Raw genomic sequence first — 21230 nt, forward strand, 5'->3', positions numbered from 1 at the left:
CTGGGACAGGTGCAGAGAGGCAGCATTGGAGATGCATCCATTTCTGGTGCCATAGCCTGATCTCACAAACAGCACCCGAAGAAATAAATGGAGCAGTGCCAGGGTATTCATGTGCTTATGGGGGTGGGAAGCTCACGCTGAGGCAGAGGAAGAGCAAGAGCCAGAGGGAGGGCAGTTCAGCACTGAGGGAGATGCCCCAGTGGGCCTCCCAGGTAAGGAAACGCTGTGATAGGAACAAAACTGAGAGTGGCAAGCTTGGAGACCACAGTGAGCCCGGAGATGAGAAATGAGGCAATGCTTCTGATGCATCCAAGCAATGGTTGGGAGCGAGTCCGCCCTTGTAGGGAGGAGTATTTTACCAGTGATGATATTTAGAACTGTTGACGCATGGCGATATTCAAAAGCAGACTGACTTCTAGTAGGTTTTGTTGTCTTTTTAAAATTTTCTACGGACAGTGAACTCCCATTATCGCTTGCATGTGGGCCAGACCACTCCCACCACCCACCTCTTGGGGTACCACCGATAGGAGTGCTGGGAGGCTGCCCGAGCCTCCTTTCCAGGCCCTGGGCTGTCCTGGGGAGGGAAGGCATCCTGGAGATGTTCACCTGGTGTACATCAGCCCTGCACTATCCAATCACAACACAATCGACCAGGAGATTATCACGTCTGCCAGGTGACAGGTCACATCAGCGTAACTGCTCATAGAATCCACACCGTCACTCCAGAGAAGTACAGTTCCAGAGCCAGATGAAGACAGATGGAGTGCTGACAAGTGGATGTATAAACCAAGGACCAGGCTGCTTGCTGCAGATTTGTAGTGGATGCTGTTGGTGCTTTTCTTCACCAGCTGTTGCATGCATCGCCTAGCTCTGGGTGTGCTGTGGCTGATGACTCTCTCCTTGACCTTCTCCAGAGAGGTGCCCTTGGCTGGGGGGCTGGGCACCCCAACCCTATTCTTCACTCCCTTAGGGGTTATGCCTTAATAAATCATGTGCAATGAGTCCTTGCTTCTGCTTTGGAGAAACCTGACCTAAGACCCTACTGCTACATTTAAATATTTGCAGTTACTGTCTATTTTTGAAGTGTCCCAGGCCTCTCCTGTCTCATGCCTGGCTCACCACAGTGGCCTTGGCCACGTTCCCTCTGACTCTCTGCACAGGCTGCCAGAGGTAGATCTGACCATGCCATTTCTCTGCTTAAATCTTTCAGTGATGGTCTCAGGGTAAAATCTACATCTCCCACAAAGCGTATGAGGCCCTTCTAGCTCTGTCTTTTCCCTATTTCCCCTGCCACAGCTCTTGCGACCCATGTCCAGTCACACGAATGTTCTAGACAGGCCCAGATGTGCTGTGCTGAACATTTCACATCTCCGACTTTGCCCAAGCTACTGCACTGCCTGAAACACCTCTCTTCTCTCCTACTCTGCGCCTTTCTTCTGCTGGCTGACTTCTGGTCATCCTTCAAAACTCTGTTCAGACATGGTGTCCTCTGGGAAGTCTTGTCTTGTCTGAACTCCCCCGTCCCACCTGCCCCCAACTCACTTCACACAGAGCTGAGTTAGGTGTCCTTCCACAGAATACACTGAATTGGAAGTTAGAATTGTCCATTTAATCACGATATCAGGTCTTAATCATCTCTGCATCCTCAGTACCTGACATTGTGCCTGGCACATAGTGAGCATTCAATGAAGGTTTGTTGAATAAATGAATGCTGAATAAAGAACTTACCCAAATGATATTGTCAACCCCCAAGGCAGCCTAGGATTAATAGGGAATATTTCAGGTGAAAACCCTTTCAAATACTCAGTCCCTGTCCTGCTACCAGACATTTTGGACTGAATACAGCATAGGACGATTTGGGTAGTTAAAAGTTGGTAAAAAGCCATTAAGTATAGTGCACAAAGTCTTGGGAAGACACTGCCTGCTGCCAGAACATTTGGAGAGAAAAAGTAGCATGCTTATCTTTTGAAAGACTTTTTTTTTTTTTTTTGGTGACAAAGATAAGCCATGAGCTAACATCTGTTGCCAATCTTCATCTACTTGCTGAGGAAGATTGGCCCTGAGCTAACATCCTTGCCCATCTTCGTCTATTTTACATGTGGGATGCCTGCCACAGCATGGCTTGCTAAGCAGCGCATAGGTCCATGCCTGGGATCCAAACCGGCGAACCCCGGGCCACTGAAGCAGAGCACATGAACTTAACCACTACGCCACCAGGCCGGCCCCCTGAAGACTTTTTAAAATATCATACCATTAAACACAATAACTCAGTTTAATAACCTGTTTAGCTGAAATGTTCATTCTTATTACAAATGAAGGGCATTATGTACAAAACAGCTTGGGAAAAGCCTCCAGGGAAGTTGGTAGATTTGAGTATTAAGAACCAAGACTGATGTCTGCATTGTAAGGACTATCATTTCCACCAGTTCATGAAACCCATTGTTCTCAATTCATACGCCTGACTTACGGTCCAAACAAAAAGTAATTTGCAGAGGGAAAAAAGACAGACAGAAAGAAAAGATTAATGAACTAGAAAGTTAGCACTTTCCTGCCACTTTGATTTTGGTCAAAGTTGCTATATTCAGCTATTTAAAGGAAATAGCTATGTTTGCCCTCAAAATGCATAGAGTGACTGTCATCTGTGTTAGAGTCTCGGGGACCCTGTGCAGGCCACCACAGAGGTACTGAGTATTGAGAAGGGCTGGGTGGTGACAGGAAGGGTTGATGGGGGGGTGCTGGAATAGAGTTCTGGCAGAAAGTTTCGGGGAAAATGGAGGCAGAAGAGCAGGGGGCCAAGAAGATACCTCACCCAAAACGCACAAGTCTGATGATAACCGCCGCTGGCAACGACGCGGGAAAACAGAGTTCTCATGCACTGCGGGGGGCGTGACGGGCACAGCCATTTTGGAAGAGAACTTGGCATTACACAGTAACACCGGACCTGTGCTGGACCTGCAATTCCACGTCTAGGTGTACAGCCTGGAGCAACTCTAGAACATGTGCCCCAGCCCACATACAAGGATATGCAACAGCAGTGCATTTTTCACAGCAGAAAAATCGTGGAAACAACCCATAGGTCCATTAGCAGTAAAGCAGATAAAAAGTGTGCTAAATCCACACAGTGGACACTACACCAGTGAACTACAGCTCTATGAGTTAGCATGGCTGGACCACAAAAACATCATAGGAAATGAAAAAAGCAAGTTACAAGAGAACTTACATAATAGAACGATTCCATTTACATAAAGATCAAACACTGTCAAAGCTAAACAATGTGTTATTTAGGGGTGTATGTGTATGTGTCAAAACTACTAAAATAAATGAAAGAAATTATCATATATTCTTTTGTATGTATTATTTATTTACAATTCTTAAAGAGTTGTTTTTAAAAAATGTAAAGAGAGATGGTGAGTCAGAAGCTCATGGGAAGGCGTGGGGGATGGGGGAAGGGGGTCACACATCAGCTGAACCAGGGCAATTGTTCCAGATCTAAATTTTGGGGTTTCACTCAAGGACAACAGATAGTACTAAAAAGGAAGGGCCCTGAAGCTCATACACATTGGTCCATAAGACCCCCTAGCACCAAAAGGGTTCAGTCCCCCTTCTCTCTAACTCTATCTATTCATTAGCAACTTGTACCCCTGCTCTGTGCTGCCTGCAGGCACTTGAACTTGCTCTCACCCCCACAGCATGCTGAAGCCCACAGTCTTTTCTCACCGTCTGGACCTATATCAAGAGGCGTCTAGTATTTGCCAGCTACTGGGTGGATAAAAATCCTTCAGTGGCCCTTTATCACCTACAAGATGTGATCCATGCTCTCCACTGCTGCTGCCATGCCTTTGTACATGCTATCTCCGTGCCTGGAATGCCACCCTCACATCCCATCCTACGGTGTCCTCTTAGCATAACCAGATGTCACCCCTGTTAGAGTGAGGACTTGCCCCATCTCTCTAGGCAGTTTTGCGCTCTCTCTTCTGGGCCTAGACGGGACCCTATGTGCGCCTCTACTACAGCACTTAGCAATTGGTGTAATTAATTGATGACATGGTTCTATCACAATTAGACTCTAAGATCTCTAGAATCAGAATCTTTGTCTATTCATGTCTATTCTTTTACCATGGGTAATATTAAAAATATCAAGCCATTGGGACTTCACAGCAGTACTCAATCAGAATGGATGTAAGGCTGGAGCCAGGTCCTGCAGGTGCAAATTACTAGGTATTAACAGCTTAGTTACTGAATCACTGGGAGGTGAGGGGAAGGTGGGAGAGGGGCCGGCAGCTGGGATGGAGGGATGAAGGACTCAGGACAATATATACCTCCAACCAGTACAAAAGTATTTTAACAACTGGCATGGCCATTATATATCAATATGTAGCAGCTCAATATCCATCTTCTTTATATCCCTAGGGACAGACAGCACTATGCCTACTAGTAGGTACTTAATAAATATTTACTGAAAAAACAAGATGTATCTTAAATAACAATTGGAATTATTGACTATTTTACCAAAAAGAAGGAGGAGGGAACCTGAGATTTGGTTTCTATAGTCACTTTCTACTGTCATTGCCTTCCCTGCATCCATTCCCTCTGTTGCCAGGAGTATCTGGAGCTTCTGGCAGCTTTCTTGCCCCCATGAGGGAGCCTGTTGAGAAAGCAGCCTGCACAGGGCAGCAAAACCAAGATATGGGGAGAGTCAGATTCTGCAACCTGATTTAAACCCCTATACCCAGCCACGTCTGACACTCATCTTGCACTTTTCAATTAAATGGCCTAATAAATTCCCTTTCTTGCTTATAATATTTTGACTTGGGTTTTTTGTGCCTTTGCAACTACAGTCTTGCAAGTTCAACTTGCAAGTCTAGTCTAATTCAGCTAGAAGGATAACCTTCCATCAGAAAAAATACAAATCTAAGTTTTTACATATGTATTTCTTAACTTTTCATGTCCTGTGACATTTTGATAGTTCATTTTGGTAACTCACCTTTCACCAAGTAGAACATTTGATAGATTTATAAATGAGGGAAAGTCCAGTGTGTTCATGACAGGATAGGCATGGATGGGAACAAGCAAAGTCTCATCTCCCTAAAATTAATGGGAAAAAAGTCAAGTTTACCATACTGAAGACTATAATTTTCAAAGATGAACTTGTAGATGCTTTATTTCGTATCTTATATTCTATCATTAAAAAATATTTCCTTAAGGGGCTGGCCTGGTGGCATAGTGGTTAAGTTCGCGTGCTCCGCTTCGGTGGCCCGGGGTATGTGAGTTCGGATCCTGGCTGCGGACCTACACACTGCTCATCAAGCCATGCTGTGGCAGCGTCCCACATATAAAGTAGAGGAAGACTGGCACAGGTGTTAGCTCAGGGAACTCTTCCTCAAGCAAAAAAAAAAAAAAATTCCTTAAGAAACTTGAGTGTTTAAGTACAACATTAGAAATATTGAGTTTTCTTAGCTATAAACAAAGTGTAGGAAATACTCTTAAGTACATTTCATTGAAATGATATTCACTTTTATCCAGGAGAGCTAAAGATAGTGATGCCCTCATGTAGATAGAAACACAGAATTCTACATGCTCCAATTTCAGGAAATTACAGGGAAACACAATCTTCTGTGGGCTGCAAGAAAGAGAAACCAGCACAGAATCAGCTGAACCAGAGAGTGCTGAACAGTAAACAATGACCTGGTGAGAGGGCGCAGAGGCCTGCTTCTGGTTCTGCATAACGTGTGACCCTGGATAAGATCTTTGCCCTCTCCAGGCCTCGTTTCTTCCCTTGTAAAATGGGGATAATTCTGCCTTTCCTTAAAGGTGTTTTTAAGAATTAAAGCAGATGATGGCTTTAAAAAGTTAAAAGTACTTCATAACTTCAAGGACTTACTAGCATTACCACTCAGTAGCAGGAGCTGTGCCCTGGCACTCTATGTAATCCTGTCCTAGCGATTTTTCTTCTTGGTACAGAATATTCCTCCTGAAAGCAATACTCCAGTTTCATTTTTAGCTTTTCTGTTTGTTTTTGTTTTTTAATTGAAGCTCATTTGTTACTAAAACACACTCTTCCATTTTAGTTTTGAAATTAAATTTAGTTAACCTTAAGGCTTCTCAACTTGCAAGAGTTGGGCCTGGAATATAGAGCAAAGGGAAGGGTGGAGGTGACAGTTTTCAAGAAGGATTGACAGCTCATGGAACCGGCTCTGGCTGGAAGCCAGGTGGTGAATTAGGTGACCTAGAAGAGGCTCCCAGGCACTCAAACAGCCCAGCCATCTGCGGTAAGGCCCACAGGCCCCCACCTCCCTGCAACCCCCAGGGCTGCCTCTGAGGACATTCCTGCATGAGACACTGTCCAGTCCTGGTGTTTATAATCAGAACTCGGGGTTGTTGCTAGTTTTTTAACCTAGCACTTAAAGGAGTATGTTTAACTTATTTGAAAAAGCCTTCATCAGCTCCCAGTACGACGTGATAAATAAGGTTTTTAGGCCGAGGCAGGTGGGAAACCTGCAGCAAACAGTGTCTCGTGACTCTGCCCTGTTCTTGGTGGCCTAATGCTTTCCCAACTGGGACCTACATCACTGGACAAGGACCCTCCATGCCACTCTGACTGGCTGTCTGAGGCATACCAGGCACTGGGCTGAGGAAGTTCATACTTGTCATTCCATCTCTCTTTCTTCTTCCCTTAAGGATATAAGTTTTGACCCCATCACCCCTCCCCCAAAAAAGCAATTTTAAGAAGCTTACCTTACAGTGAACACGGATGCAATCATAATAGTATCGCCACTCATCTGGAGAAAATGTAACGGTAACCGTGAGGGACAAGCCAGGGACAAGGCGGTGTTCCTAGAAGACAAGCGGGCTCTCGTCAGGACAAGCCCCAGAGCACGCAGACAGCAGGAGAGTGGTGACAACACACCACACACCCGGTCTCGGGAGACATGTGACATACAAAGACACAACCCAACAGAGAACACCCTGGAAGAACAGGCAACCACATGCCACTTACCTTTTTCACATACTTGATCTGAAAGTATTTGGTTTGTGGGGGTAAAATATGAACATTTATGTCTTCATCAGAGACATTGACCAGATGCTGGGAGAGAAAAAGAAGCATTCAGAGTAAACGCACTGTCTCATCCATTTGCATATTCAACTCCTCATTTATTTATACCTCATCTTGTTCCAAAAGGAATTTGAGGGGACAGAATGTACTTTTAAACTTTTTATAAGATTCAAAATCCATCCTACACCATGAAAAGAAGAATAAACACAAGGAACACCGTTTAAAGAATAATAAAATATGCCCCTGTGCCTTCAGCCCAGCTTAAGGACGTTACCAGAGCCTGCAGCCCAGGGTCCCCAGACATGTACTGTCTTCTCCACACTCCCCTTCTCCCCAGCCCTGACCAGCTACCGTGTGGGCCTCTCTGTTGAACTCAACTTAGTCCTGTGATTCAACTGAGCTAAGAAGCCAGTGACCCACAAACTCCCACAGTTTCTCTAATTACATGACACTGGTCCTGGGGACTGGTGACACTTAGGCAGTCAAAAAATCAGGAAAAAGAGTGTGGCTAGGACAGCTTCCAATTCATCTGGGGACAAAGGAAAATGACCCAGAGGTCTAGAGTTCTATGACGGTGGCAGCAGAAGGCCAGCCCTGTGAGGAAGAACAACCTGCTGGATAAACTAATGGGTCTCTCAGTAGAGGTTTCCTTCCTGCGCCTGAGAGTAGAGCAAGAACTTTGGGTTCTGGTGATCTGGGCTTCACCTGGGCCAGGGGACAGTTACGAGGACTTTCGTTTCGAAAGTCTAGGCCAGAGGCTGGGCCTGTCATAGGGCCTATTGCCAGAGACCTCAGGATCATCGAAGCCCTAAATTAGACTTCAGATCTTATTTCCTGATGAAGTTACACTGGTGTTTGCATTTGTTAAAAGTTCTCATTTGTCACCTGTGAACATTCTCAAAGTACCACAATTTTTTTTTTTTTTTTTTGGTGAGGAAGATTAGCCCTGAGCTAACATCTATTGCCAGTCCTCTTCTTTTTACTGAGGACGATTGGCCCCGGGCTAACATCCGCACCCATCTTCCTCCACTTTATATGTGGGACGCCTGCCACAGCATGGCTTGATAAGCTGTGCATAGGTCTGTGCCCGGGATCCAAACCTGTGAACCCTGGGCCACCGAAGCAGAGCTCATGAACTTAACCGCTACCCCACTGGGCCGGCCCATGAAGTACGACAATTTTTGTGACCCTGTTTTGGCATGCCTTGTCTTTTTTCAATATGCTAAAAGCCTCAAAAAAAAGCAAAAGTTGCCCAGGCCTCTCTCAGCCTCCAAGGGCCTTGCATAGGGACGGTCTTGGTGAAGATGTGGGCTCCTGGGGCCCTACCACAAGTGTGGTCCTTCCAGGAGAGACTGGGAGGGCAGGGATGCTGGGACCCAGGAGATCTGGAGCCTGTGCCCATCGCTCTCAGAGCTCCGGGGTGGCGGGACCTGCCTGTGGATGGAGAGGTGGCCACTCGGCCTGGGGCCTGGAACCCTGACAAGAGCTCTATTCCTATGCTTGCCATGGAGAGAGGACTGCGAAGGCCTCGAGATGGAGTCAAGGAAGAACTGGGAGCAGAAGTGGTTATATTGTCTGTCATTTACTTTAAAATAATTCAGTGAGGACAGCGCAACAAATAAGGGTGTATGAACTGGTTTTAAGGTATATCCTGGGGGTGGTTAACCTCAGAAGTAATCAGTCATCTGCACTCCAGGAGTGTTTAGTGTGCACTGAAAGCCTAATCCACAGTCCACACTCCAGAGGCGGCCACTAAGAGCGCTCCAATAATGCTCACCTGAAGTAACACTAGAGGGTCTTCCACATTAGCATAAGGGATGCTCAGCATATATGGACTAACTGGAAACATCACACAGGCATTTCCGCTCTTGAACAAAAGGGATATGAGAATCTGGTGAGCCCAGAGCCCAATATCCTTTAGAAGAACAGTCAAAGGCCCAGGACTCCCTTGGGTCCCATGTTTTGCACAAAAAAATTCTGTCAGTCAGTCAGAAGGTGGGCCAGTCCTACTGATGGAATGCTGCCGCATCTGCTGCCAGCAGAGCTTCCCTGCAAGCAGCTATGGCTGGGACTTCTTGGGGATTATAAGTATGATGGTTCTTTTTTGTCTACTTGCTAATAAGTGTTTATATGCATGGCAGAATTTCTTCTCAGATCTGTTTTCATTGCAGCAGACTACCTGGTAGCAAGGCTGTTGGGGAGGGGACCCATGGCTCCCACCTCCCATCAGGGTCAGATTATCAATTATCTCCCTGACAATTAGAAATAACTTCATTGGCTTAGGTCAGTTCGCAACAAGTGGCTTCATAGGCTGAAGACAAAAGGTCTATCCTCATAGCCACTGGGCTGACTCCGTTGTTCCAGTATTCTGGAATGGTCCCCAGGGAGACAGGAGCTGGAACTCCTGAGACGTGTGGGCGATGGGCTGACCCAGACGTTGATTTAAAGAAATAAAGAAGGGCCGGCCCTGTGGCTTGGTGGTTAAGTGCGTGCGCTGCAATGCTGGCGGCCCGGGTTCGGATCCCGGGTGCACATCGAGGCACCACTTCTCCGTCCATCCTGAGGCCGAGTCCCACATACAGCAACTAGAAGGATGTGCAGCTATGACATGCAACTATCTGCTGGGGCTTTGGGGGGAAAAAATAAAATAAATAAAATCTTTAAAAAAAAAAAAAAAAAGAAATAAAGAAACCTGATGCTTACTCCAGCCTCAGAGCGGCAGAGCAGATCCAAGTCTGCCCACTACCCTTGTATGGGAAGGCTGTACGCTGGAGCTCACGAGATGACGGCTGTATCATCAAGTGAGTAAACAATTAGCAATATGAAAGTATGGAAGCATTTTCTTAATGAATAAAACAAAGATTTTCATGATAATAAAAAATATATTATTTGGCTACAGTTTCCCATATTCACTTTTAAAAGATTCTTGATCTGGAATTGTTCATTTGGATCAATAGAGAAATAAGAAATAACAGACTCAAACAAAAATTTAGATATTTAGGTAAAGGCAGTGCACAAAGAGGAAGAAAATGTTCAGCTTTTACTTGAGGCCTGAAGTGAAATGGAGACTCACTAAGTCTGAAGTGCTGGGCCTCCTGTTCCAGGTGGTAGACAGCAGGGGTCTGAGAAGGCAGTCAACAGACCGCAGTGACGGTGAGGGGGAAAAATCCTCCTCACAAGGACGTTTAAGCCAAATGTTGCTTAAGACAATTCCAGGGGATATGTTTGCCAATGAACTTTCTTAATGAACTCAAAACAACAACAAAACTTAACAAATTAAAGCAAAAAATGAACAGCTTGTTCTCTACATTTTAGAAAACAAAGTCCACATTCAAGAGACGGACTTTCAAAATATATTGGGAAGACTGGAGATTCTATTAATTTTGCAATTCTCAACTTTTGGTAGCAAATACTCATTGCATGCTATATTAACCCATGTTCTTTGTCCTATTGAAGAGGATATTGTCTGAGCCCTAGAAGGAGGAAGAGGTCAGTTAGCACAATCCCCTTATTGTAGGAACACACCGAGGTTTCATACTGCTCACAGCACACGGGGGTAAGTGAAGAGTTGGGTCCAGTACTCTGGTCTCCAGCCCTGGTCTAGCTCTTTCCACCATGTCCTGCTGTCTCATAGCTCCGCACATGTCAGTGCCCAAACTGCATTTCCTATCTTCATTTTTACACTTTATCAGCAGGTCAGTTTTATTTCTTAAATTGTTAAAAATAATATCCTTTCAGGACTAAAATGGCATTTTGCCTTTCCATTTATAACTAAAACTGGGAAAAAATAATCATTTAAAGATAAGAAAAGGTCTTGAGAAGATGAAGGAAGTGTTTAGAAAGTGTATTTTAAATTAATTATATTAAAAGTTCACTTGAAAACATAAGAAAAAATGAGTAACCCAGCATTGCCCTTGAGGTGAGGCAAGATAAGATTGCCTAAAATCCTACCCTGTCTTCCAATTTTGGGATCAGTAGATACGCCCCATCCCTCCAAGCTGTCTGCTCCCCTGAGGCTGACCGTGTTCTGGCCGGGTGGGTCCTCATGACCTGGATGTGGCCTCCACAGGACACCACATTGACTACAACATAAAATTCAGCCCTGCTTCGGTTTTTCAGAACTGCCCCTCACAGCAAACAAACGAAAAAACCACCCACCACACAGGAGGCAGTCACGGGTTTAACAGCTTTTACTCAAGATTTACAGGGATTTCCCAAGTATGGTTCACAGCTCTCTTCACTCCCCCTCCCATATCTGCTCCTCACACTCTCCCTTCCACGTCCCCTCAGGAGACCTTAGTCTTCTCCCTCTACAGGGCAGAGCAAACCCACCCTCTAGTGAAGCGTTGGCTTGAGGTGGGTAGGGGCTAACCTTCAACCACAAGCACTTATCATAGTATTTTCAAAACACATTTCAGCCTCCAAGTTGGAGTCTTTTAACACCTCCCCTTAGCGGCACAGCTTCTCAGAGGTTAGTACCTAACCGCAGGGATCTGGGGACAAAATTCAAGCAGCTCTATAAGTTCTTTAAAGTTTTTTATGTTAAAATGCATGTTGGTTATGCAACTTACTCTAAAATTTTGCTCTATAATGCATTTCTCCAAAATATGAGAGTCAAATTGATGCTCCAGAAAGACACTCTATGTTTATACTCTGGCTTCAACTCTCCCCACCGTTGCTTGCACACTCAGGAGAAGCTGTTGGGATTCATGGCCCCAATTTTGAAAAGCAAGATACTCAGGGGAGGGGGCTTTAAAGGCTGCCATAGGGAATTCAAAACTAATACTATTATTTCCGAAAGCCTGAAGGAACAGTTAATTTATGTAAGATAAGGCTGTATAGGCTAACAACTTTGTTTTGGGCTGTCAACAGTAACAATGGTTATTTCATGGGAAAATGGATTAATTATTTACCTAATAAATATAGTTTCCCAACTGTAGGTTCCCAAACAAAATCTTTCCACAGAGAGAAAAAGAATTTAAGAGGTCCTGGTTTTCAGAAAACTAGGAACTACTATTCAAATTTCAAAGTAAATCGAAACATTGATTGCACTATGAATTCAAGTAAAAGGCTTTAAATCCATTACGCAGATCTGGGTCAATCTCCAATATTAATGAACAATTTATTGTGGTTTTAAACCCACATTCAATCATTCCATTCTTGGGCAATTTGCATAGTTTCCTGTAGCAAAACCAAGATAAAAGCAAAGTTGGATTTTCCCCCTTGTTTGGCAAGAATCTCAAGGTAACTGCCTTAGGCTTCTGCTTAACTTTGCTTGTGGAAACAAGAGGCTGGCTCTCCCAAGATCTCCCAGGATGTTATTAAGATGAAATCACTTTGTACTTTTATCTATTTCTGTTTGTTTTAATGTCTGATAGAAACAGCAGGATTATTTAGACTCTACGCTGTACTTACTTGGAATTAGTGAGTCTCTGCCAAGTCGTTCTCTTCCTGTAAAGTGAGTTCAGTATCATTCACAAATGTTTATAGAGTGCTGTCTGTGTGTTAGGCATTGTGATATACAGAAGACAGAGATTGTCTCTGGTCTTCAGCAGAATGAAGCTTTACCTCCCTTCCCAAACTCTACAATCCAGGTAAACCAGACTGCACACTGGTCTCCAAATATGCCGCATGCTTGCTCACGCTGAGCCCCTCTCCACGTCTTCCTCTGTGCCCTAAATGTCTCCTCCTCAAATGGCTTCTCTTTCACAACCTTTTTCACATCATGACCAGTAAGCTCACGAAATGATGCTCAACATCATTAGTCTTCAGGGAAATGCAAATAAAACAATAGTGAGTTGAATGGTGCCCTCAAAAAGATATGTCTGCATCCTGATACCTGGAACCTGTGAATGTGACCTTATTTGGGGAAAGGGTCATTGCAGATGTTATTAAGTTAATGACCTTGAGATGAGACCATCCTGGATTACCCAGATGGGCCCTAAGTCCAATGATAGGTGTCCTTTTAAGGGCCAAAAGAGGAGAAGACACAGGGAGTCAGAGGAGAAGCCCACATGAAGATGGAGGCAGACATTAGAGTTATGCAGCCACAAGCCAAAGAGCACCGGGAGCCACCAAAAGCTGGAAGAGGCAAGGAAAGATTCTTCCCAAGGGCCTTCAGAAGCAGCATCGCCCTGCCAACACCTTGATTTTTGAACTCTGGCCTCCAGAATACATTTCTGTTTTTTTAAGTCCCCTAAATTTGTGGTAATTTGTTACAGCAGCCATAGAAAACTATTATACCATACAACTCAACAATTCCACTCCTTGATATACATCCAAAAGAACTGAAAATATGTCCACACAAAAACATGCACACAAATGTTCACAGTGGCATTATTCATAACAGCCCCAAAGTGGAAACCCCAATGTCCATCAACTGATGAAAGGATAAACAAAATGTGGTATATCCATACAATGGAATATTATTCAGCCATAAAAAGGAATGAAGTATTGATACATGCTACAAGTTGAATGAGCCTGGAAAACATTATGCTAAATGAAAGAAGCTAGTCACAAAAGACCATGTATTATATGATTCCATTTATATGAAATGTCCAGAATAGGCAAATCTATACCAACAGAAAGTAGATTAGTGATTTCCTAGGGTGGGGGTGGGGTGAGTGGGGGAATGAGGAGAGTGAGGGGGCTGGGGATGGGGAGTGAATTGTTTATTCATTATAAACAATGAATAATTATGAATGATAATTATTTTAGATCTATCCTACCATAATCTAGACAGCATACCTAATAAACAGAAAAAGTAAGCTCCCAAATGAATTATTAACCTTGGTCTTTGATGCCATGTTCTAAGAAATGCATCCTTGTGGGTTGATGGGGAAAGTTCCTAACCACAGTTTTAAATCCTAACCCTTTTCCTGAGAGGAAACACTTGGTACCTAACAGCTTCCTTTCTTGATCTACTCTTTCTACCCACTTCAGTGTGTAAGGACTCACGGAACTGCATTCTCTGTCGTTGGGGACTGCCTGCTAAAACCTAACCCCACTTCCTGACAGCTTTACCACTTGTCAGTTTCCTCCAGTGATTCTTCTCACCCAGAGCAGTCTAACACAATAGTCGAATTCTATCTTAAAATGATCCACTTTGAGACATGGCTTCTAAGAATGCACTACATCTAAAAGTAGAGACTTCTGTGGTGGCTGGGCACAGGGCCAGATGGGGACAGCACATACCAAGCCAGAGTCTCAGAGGGTCCATGTGAGGAGAGCCCACCTCTGCCCCACTCCAACACACACTCAGAGGCCAGTTTGGCTCAGATCTAGGGCCCAGTGGGAGTAATTCTGATGTCCTGCTCAGTGTGACGTTAGGGGATCGTGGGGAGGTCACTGAGGTTGTAGAGCTGATCTAAATGTTCAGGTCCCCTTTGGCGTGGGAGTTAGGACTGCTGTAGTCACCCAGAGCCCACCCCAGTCTGAACATCCAGGACAACGAAGGGGACCCAGGAAGGACTGGACCTCGGTGTGGCTCTGCGGTAGACTGCAGTCACTATAGGCTTTGGCTACTTGGCAGTCCATCCTGTCATCTTTCTTCTGGAGCCTGTTCAATGGAGCTGACTCCTGCCACTCCAGATCTGACCAGAATCTCTCTGGCCAGAATGACTGATAAAGCATGGGCATCTGACCTGAGCAGGTGAAATGGAACCCTCACTTGAGCCTCCTAGGAAATGACACCCTTTCCCTGGTGATGTAGGCATGCAACAAGAGTGCACCGGTCTGGAGGAAGGCAATCCAAGAGTCAGTCTGACTGCATCACTTAGTAGCTCTGTGTTCTGGAGCCAACTATTCAACCTTCTGGAATCTAAGTTTCCTCATCTATACAATGAGAGTAATAACACAACCTCCACACAGCTGGTATAAGGCCTAAATGAATCATGGGAGACACAAGCATGGTTCCTGGCCCCTAAGAGTCACTCGGCAACAGTACCCGTTTGGAAAGAGTTCTGGGAAGAGCCTTTGGCGGGGGAAGTAACTTGTCCAAGCACACTGATGCAACTTTAAAATTTCTCATCCTAGAACTACCTTTTTGGCCCAATTTACAACTGCACTTCTGCTGAGTATGCTGCTCTTTAGATGAGCAAGTAATATAAATACAGAACATTTATGTCATTTCATTATGATGATTAATTATCCCACTTAAAAAGCACCTACCAGAATCTGTTGGTGTTGTTTTCCTATTTGATAGCCTCCAAAATGCAATATGCCAGGTTTTGCCTGTATGACCTTATTATTCAGAAGTTTTGCATAAATCTCTATAAAAACAATGTAGATAAGTATGAGATGAGACATAAAAAATATATTAAATGAAAGAAGATCCTATTAACATGGGATATTTAATTTAGGATATTTTAAGCATATGAAAGTTTCAGACAGAGGATACAGCTGTCAACAAGACTAATGATCAGTGCCAAATGAACTGTACTGCTTCTCCCTCTCTATTTGTATACTTCACTTGAGAGAGATTATCATCACAATACAAATTCAGGTCTATCGTCTATTACCTATTAAAATAATTTGCTCTTCACACATTTTGTACAAGTCTTTGTAATAAAATATGAGCTTGTAGAGAGCACAGCTCTCTCTTTGCTCTGACACTGCAATTACTTATTATGTAAAGAAGACCCAGTTCAAAGAATCCAAACACCACCTGTGTAATTTTATTACAGTCATGAACTGCAAAATGATGGTTCAGTCAATGATGGGTTGCATATACAACAGTGGTCCCATAAGATTAGTACCATACAGCCCAGGTGTGTAGTAGGCTATACCATCTAGGTTCGTGCAAATACACTCTATGATGTTCACACGATGACGAAATCACTTAATGATCCATTTCTTAGAACATACCCCCATTGCTAAGCGATGCATTACTGTACTGTGTATTTAACTGTTACTACTTGATTTCCTCTGAACAGAATTACAATGTGACATAGAGTAATCTCAAAGTTCTAAATAATTATCGCTCTGGACAGCAGTCTCAAATTGCTATTGCTGTAATGTGAATGTCTTTTTTTTTTCCAGTTTTGAGAACAAGGTTGAAACAGCTCCCACAAGCATCCAGGTCTACAAAACTCCCCAGCTCTTCATTCAGGCAGGAGCTGAGACGTGTGGAGAAGGCACTGAGACGCCGGTACATGACTGTTTCCATGACTTCAGTGCTTTACACCTGGCATTTGTTTGTCATCCTCAGTCCTATGCTATGGGATAGGTATTATTTCCATTTTGCAGGTGAGATGCTGAGATGCAACAAGATTAAGCAACTCGCCCACAGCTGGTAGTTAAACATCAAGCCCAGGTCTGTCTGACTCCAACCACTGAACTGCCTCCCTCAATATGAATGCACTGTCCAATATCTTACAAATGATAACCCTTCAGCTTTGGCTGTATCCAAATCCTGCGAGCCACAGACACCCTCACACCATCCCTTAGCCCGCTGTGATTCTAGTAAATATCTGAAGTGGGTGTGAAATGTTCAGTGTTTCTGCTTCGCACCAGGTGAGCTGTCACTGTCATCATCTTTAGACCAAACTGAAGAGCTGGAATGGGGTAAGCATGGTATTTCAGGGGGACTGACAGTCTCTGTAGGTTATTTGGTAATTTTTTAAGTATTGAAATTAACATTATTTGGTAATTTTTTTTAATGCTGAAGGTTTTGTTTCTGTTTTTAGGGCCACAAAACAGATGCAAAATGGGCATTTTTCTGTTAATGTCCAGAAATAGTCAAGTATACTAATTTGCATTCAACTGTTCTACAGTGAGAAAAGAGCCACACCAAAATATGACATTTCCAGCATTTTCGATGGGCCTTGAAAGATGAGTGGGAAGAAACCAAGTGTGATGGTAAGAGCTGGATGGTGGGCTGCAACAGCTGAACACCAACGCTCTACTTGGTTGTGCCACTTCGGGGAATTCACTTGACCTCTCTGAGTCTCAGCTTCCCCAAGAGTAAAATGGAAATAGAATGTCTCTCATGAGGTTATGCAGATTAAGTGAGAACAGTGTAGGCAAAATGATTAGCATTTTACATAATAGCTACAGGATTTACCAGGCTTTTCAGGCTAAGGGATGTGCATGGAAAAAGGCAAGAAGGTATAAAATGCACGTGGTCTTGAAGGAGCAGGAGTAACACGGCATGGCTGGAGCTGGGGATAGAGGGGCATGGCATGGGGATGGTGCTGGGTGGGCAGGTTCAGATCAACAGCAAAGGAGGCCAAATGCCAAGCAAAGGAATTGCAAGTTTATTCTGTATGCGAGGGGAACCGTTGTGAGTACTGAGCAGGACAGGGCCAGGAGCCAGCCAGGATTCTACACAGGAAACTGACCGGGGTGCGGAGGGTGGTCTCGAGGAGACCAGGGATGAGACTCCAGGGAGGAGAGTACCACAATAGTCCTGGTGACCTGCTGAGGATGAGAAACAGGCAGTGGGGACAGACAGGAAAGATATTTGAGGAAGTGGAAGCAACAGAGCTTGGTGAATAATTTACACCACAAAAATCTATCAGTTAAGTGGATGGATCTAAATAGAGCCATTGTTCTTAATAATAAGAACCATTATGAGCCTATAAAACAACATAGACAAATCAGCACCAAAAATTCCATTATGCTTTCCAGACTTTGGATCCTCTGGAAGATGTGAGCTGTAAAGCAAATCTGTTTTCTAACCACCTACTTGATTCTAGGAGGTGATTAGGTACTTCTGTTCTTTTCTTGGGCTCCTCCACTAGGCTCTTCAAAAGGATGGGTGAAACGTTATTAAACGGTTCTTCGGCATTCTTTAGTTCTCTGCTGGGGGTTTTCACCACTGCCATTTTATCATGAAAAATGGAGTCTTCTTTTTAGAGCCAAAGGTCATTTCCTGGAAGAAAAGAGTACAAGTATAAACATCCATGAGAAACCACATACATTTTTTTTCTCAATCCTTGACAAAGGTACCTCTTGTCACCATGTGGTTTACTGTGGCTCAGGCCCTCCCTGTCTCTAGTCTCTCTGCTGGCCACTCCATTCCCACACATGGCTGTGCCATTAATCTCCTTGCATCACACACCACAACCCAACATTGTACCATTGCTCAAAATCCGTCCTTAATTCTCCTCAAGAGCTTTTCCCAAAATGTAGTCCTGATGCTTCTTGAGCTGTTAGTAGGGGCTGGTGAAGGGAAAAATAAAGGATCTCACAGTCAAATAAGTTTGGAAAATGTTGAAGTAAATAGTTAAACAGGCCTCTTCTTGCTGAGATTTCTCCAAATCAGTTTCTTAGATGTACGTGACTGTGAAACCCTTTAACATTTGGAAACACTGTTTACAGGACATGGCATTTACAAGTCACCTTCCTGGGCCCCTCTCCTAATAGAGTGGGAGGTGGAGAAGCCACAGACCTCCTCCACCCCCACAGGCTTTCATAGGACGTAGGGTCCCGGTTCATGTCATAATCTTTGTCAGACTTGCCTTCCCTTGACACACTCATTCTACATTCCACCTTCGTCATAAGGTCCACGTTGACCCAATATCCTTCAAGTTTCTTTAGCAATTACTGCCTCTACCACTTATTTGGTGTTAACTTATTGCCTTGTAACAGCACTTTACAAATCCCACACTTCTTTATATCTTCCAGAGCTAAGTCTCTTTAACTTGGGGCCCTCGTACAGGCTAGGGGGCTGCCCTGTGAAGCCCCCAAGATAGAACGTAAAATCATGCGTGGATCTTTATGTGCTTACTTTTTTTGTTGTTTTTTTGAGAAGGCTCCTAGCTTTAGATTCCCAGAAGAGTCTACAGCATCAAGCAAAATACAGCCACTGTACTGAAGGAAGTGCTTAATAATCACTTTCTGAAAGAAGTTTCTCCTTTCCCCTCACCTCCTATGGCTCTACCAGCACGGCTGAAGATCCCCCCTTCCCAGCTCAGCCTCCACCTCGCCTGCTTCATTCCCCGCCAGCCCCTCGACACCTGCCCAAGCTCACTCTCCGGCCCCTCCTCTGGGATTCCTCATATTCCCTGCCCTTCTTCAGGCAGGTACAATAGCTAAACCGTTCCCACACACGCTCCTATTCCAGTTCGCTCACCCCTAGAGTGAACTTGTGTCTCTTTACACACCTCCCACATCCTCGGTCCCCTCGCCCTATCCTCAACGGGGCAGGCCCTCTCACCCTTGCCAAACGCCTGCTCCCTTCAGCGGCCCTTACTCCATCCTCTACCATGGGCAGGGGTCGACCCCAGGCCCACGCATCGCCCGCATCCCCATTTAACCCCTTAGGCCCGACCTCTCCTCCGACCCCGGCCCAGGCTGACGTGCGGCTGGACACCCGCCAGGAGCTCAGGCTGCCTCAGCAGCTCGGCGGCGGCCAAGCGAGCCACCCCGGGCCCCAAGTCCCAGGCCGCTCACACTGGAGATGGCTCCCGGGCGGGATCCGGCGGGCGCCGGCACCTGCTCCGCCCGTCGCCATGACGACGCGGACGCGCTCCCTGGGTCAGCGCCCGGACGCGACCAAACTCCCCAGGGACGAGGGGGGAGCCGGGGGCCGTGGCTCGAGGTCCGGAGGCCATGGTTGACTTCTGAGGACTCAGAGCAGTCTGCGGGGCCTGCGGGAGAACAGAAAGCTCGACTTATGAGGTGCGAGGCCAATGGATTCCCGAGGGGAAATGAGAAAGTCGGAAGACACCATGAACTGGACACCTGCGAGAGCCCAAAGGGCGGGACCAACCAAGCGCAGTGGGTGGAGCTTCCCCGACAGACATTCTTCCTTGGATGCCCTACTTTAATATAGGTATTTGTTTTACATTGTCTATTATGGTAAATTTCAAACATATACCAAGGTAGACAGAATAGTATAATGAACCTTCAGCACCCACTTGCAAAAAATTAGCAAATCATGGCCAATCTTGTTTCATCTATACCTTTCTCCTACTCCCTGTTATTTTAAAGAAAATCCCAGGGCCGGCCCTGTGGCTTGGTGGTTAAGTGCACGCGCTGCGATGCTGGTGGCCCGGGTTCGGATCCCGGGTGCGCATTGAGGCACCACTTCTCCGTTCATCCTGAGGCCGAGTCCCACATACAGCAACTAGAAGGATGTGCAGCTACGACACACAACTATCCACTGGGGCTTTGGGGGGGAAAAAAAAATCTAAAAAAAAAAAAAAGAAAATCCCAGACATCATTTCATCCATCAGTATTTCAGAACATACCTCCAAAAGATAAGGACTTTTTAAAAAAACATCACCACAATACCAGTACCTAAAAAATTACAATAATTTCTTAACGTCTTTCACTATCCAGTACTCAATTGTTTTACGAATGTCATAAAATGTTTTTTTAGAGTCTGCCATTTTGAATCAGAATTCAAATAAAATCCACACATTGCAATAGATTGATATGTGTTTTAGGTCTCTTTTAATCAATAGATTCTTCCTCCATACATTTTTGTTGTTGTTGCAATTTAACCATTGAAGAAACTGTTTCTGTCCTTGATGCTGATACTTAGGGTTATAAACTGTGAAACTGGGCCTGCTCCCCTGACCTCCTGCCCTGTCTACACCCTGCTCACCCATGGACATTATCCTTACGCAGGTGGCTCAGGCTTCTCTCTTCCAGGAGCTATACTTGTCTCCCTAGCTCCTTGTATGACTTGACACTTACTTGATGTTGTTTATAGTTTTATATTGATAAGAGATTGTAGGGATCCAATGAGGATACTTGCCTTTCTTATAGCCACATCACTTGTTGTGCTGAATGTGGTTTTGTTTGTTCCCCCTCCACTGGGAATGTTCATTTTTCCCATCTTCCCACTCTCCAATCTCTCCTATCCCCCTCCCCCCAACCGTCATCACTGATTAAAAATCTCCCCATCTTGGGCCAGCCTGGTGATGTAGTGGTTAAGTTCTCGCACTCCACTTTGGCAGCCTGGGGTTTGCAGGCCCGGATCCCAGGTGTGGATCCGGATTACACACCGCTTATCAAGCCATGCTGTGGCAGCTGTCCCACACGTAAAGTAGAGGAAGATGGGCATGGATGTTAGCCCAGGGCCAATCCTCCTCAGCAAAAAGAGGAGGATTGGCAACAGATGTTAGCTCAGGGCTAACCTTTCTCACAAAAAACAACAACAAAAAAAGCTCCCCATCTTTGAAAAGTGGCACTAGAGATGGTATAGCCCCTACCCTCCTCATGA

The 21230-nt window shown here is 44.9% G+C and overlaps 1 protein-coding gene across 1 annotated transcript in view; it reads right to left on the reverse strand.

Moving 5' to 3' along the window:
• The window catches only part of CFAP221 (cilia and flagella associated protein 221), a 97286-nt gene extending 77860 nt beyond the window's left edge, over nucleotides 1–19426 (reverse strand). The window contains exons 1-6 of the mRNA XM_014782470.2: nucleotides 19329–19426; nucleotides 17742–17927; nucleotides 15224–15324; nucleotides 6998–7084; nucleotides 6736–6834; nucleotides 4985–5085 (exon numbers count right to left, since the gene is read on the reverse strand). Coding sequence (XP_014637956.2) covers nucleotides 4985–5085; nucleotides 6736–6834; nucleotides 6998–7084; nucleotides 15224–15324; nucleotides 17742–17880 — 527 coding nt within the window. The 5' untranslated portion in view covers nucleotides 17881–17927; nucleotides 19329–19426. The remainder of the gene's footprint in view (nucleotides 1–4984; nucleotides 5086–6735; nucleotides 6835–6997; nucleotides 7085–15223; nucleotides 15325–17741; nucleotides 17928–19328) is intronic.
• Between the last annotated feature and the right edge of the window lie 1804 nt (nucleotides 19427–21230).

Source organism: Ceratotherium simum, chromosome 9, assembly GCF_057802395.1.
Source record: "Ceratotherium simum simum isolate JZ-2026a chromosome 9, ASM5780239v1, whole genome shotgun sequence".
Taxonomy (NCBI): Eukaryota; Metazoa; Chordata; class Mammalia; order Perissodactyla; family Rhinocerotidae; genus Ceratotherium; species Ceratotherium simum.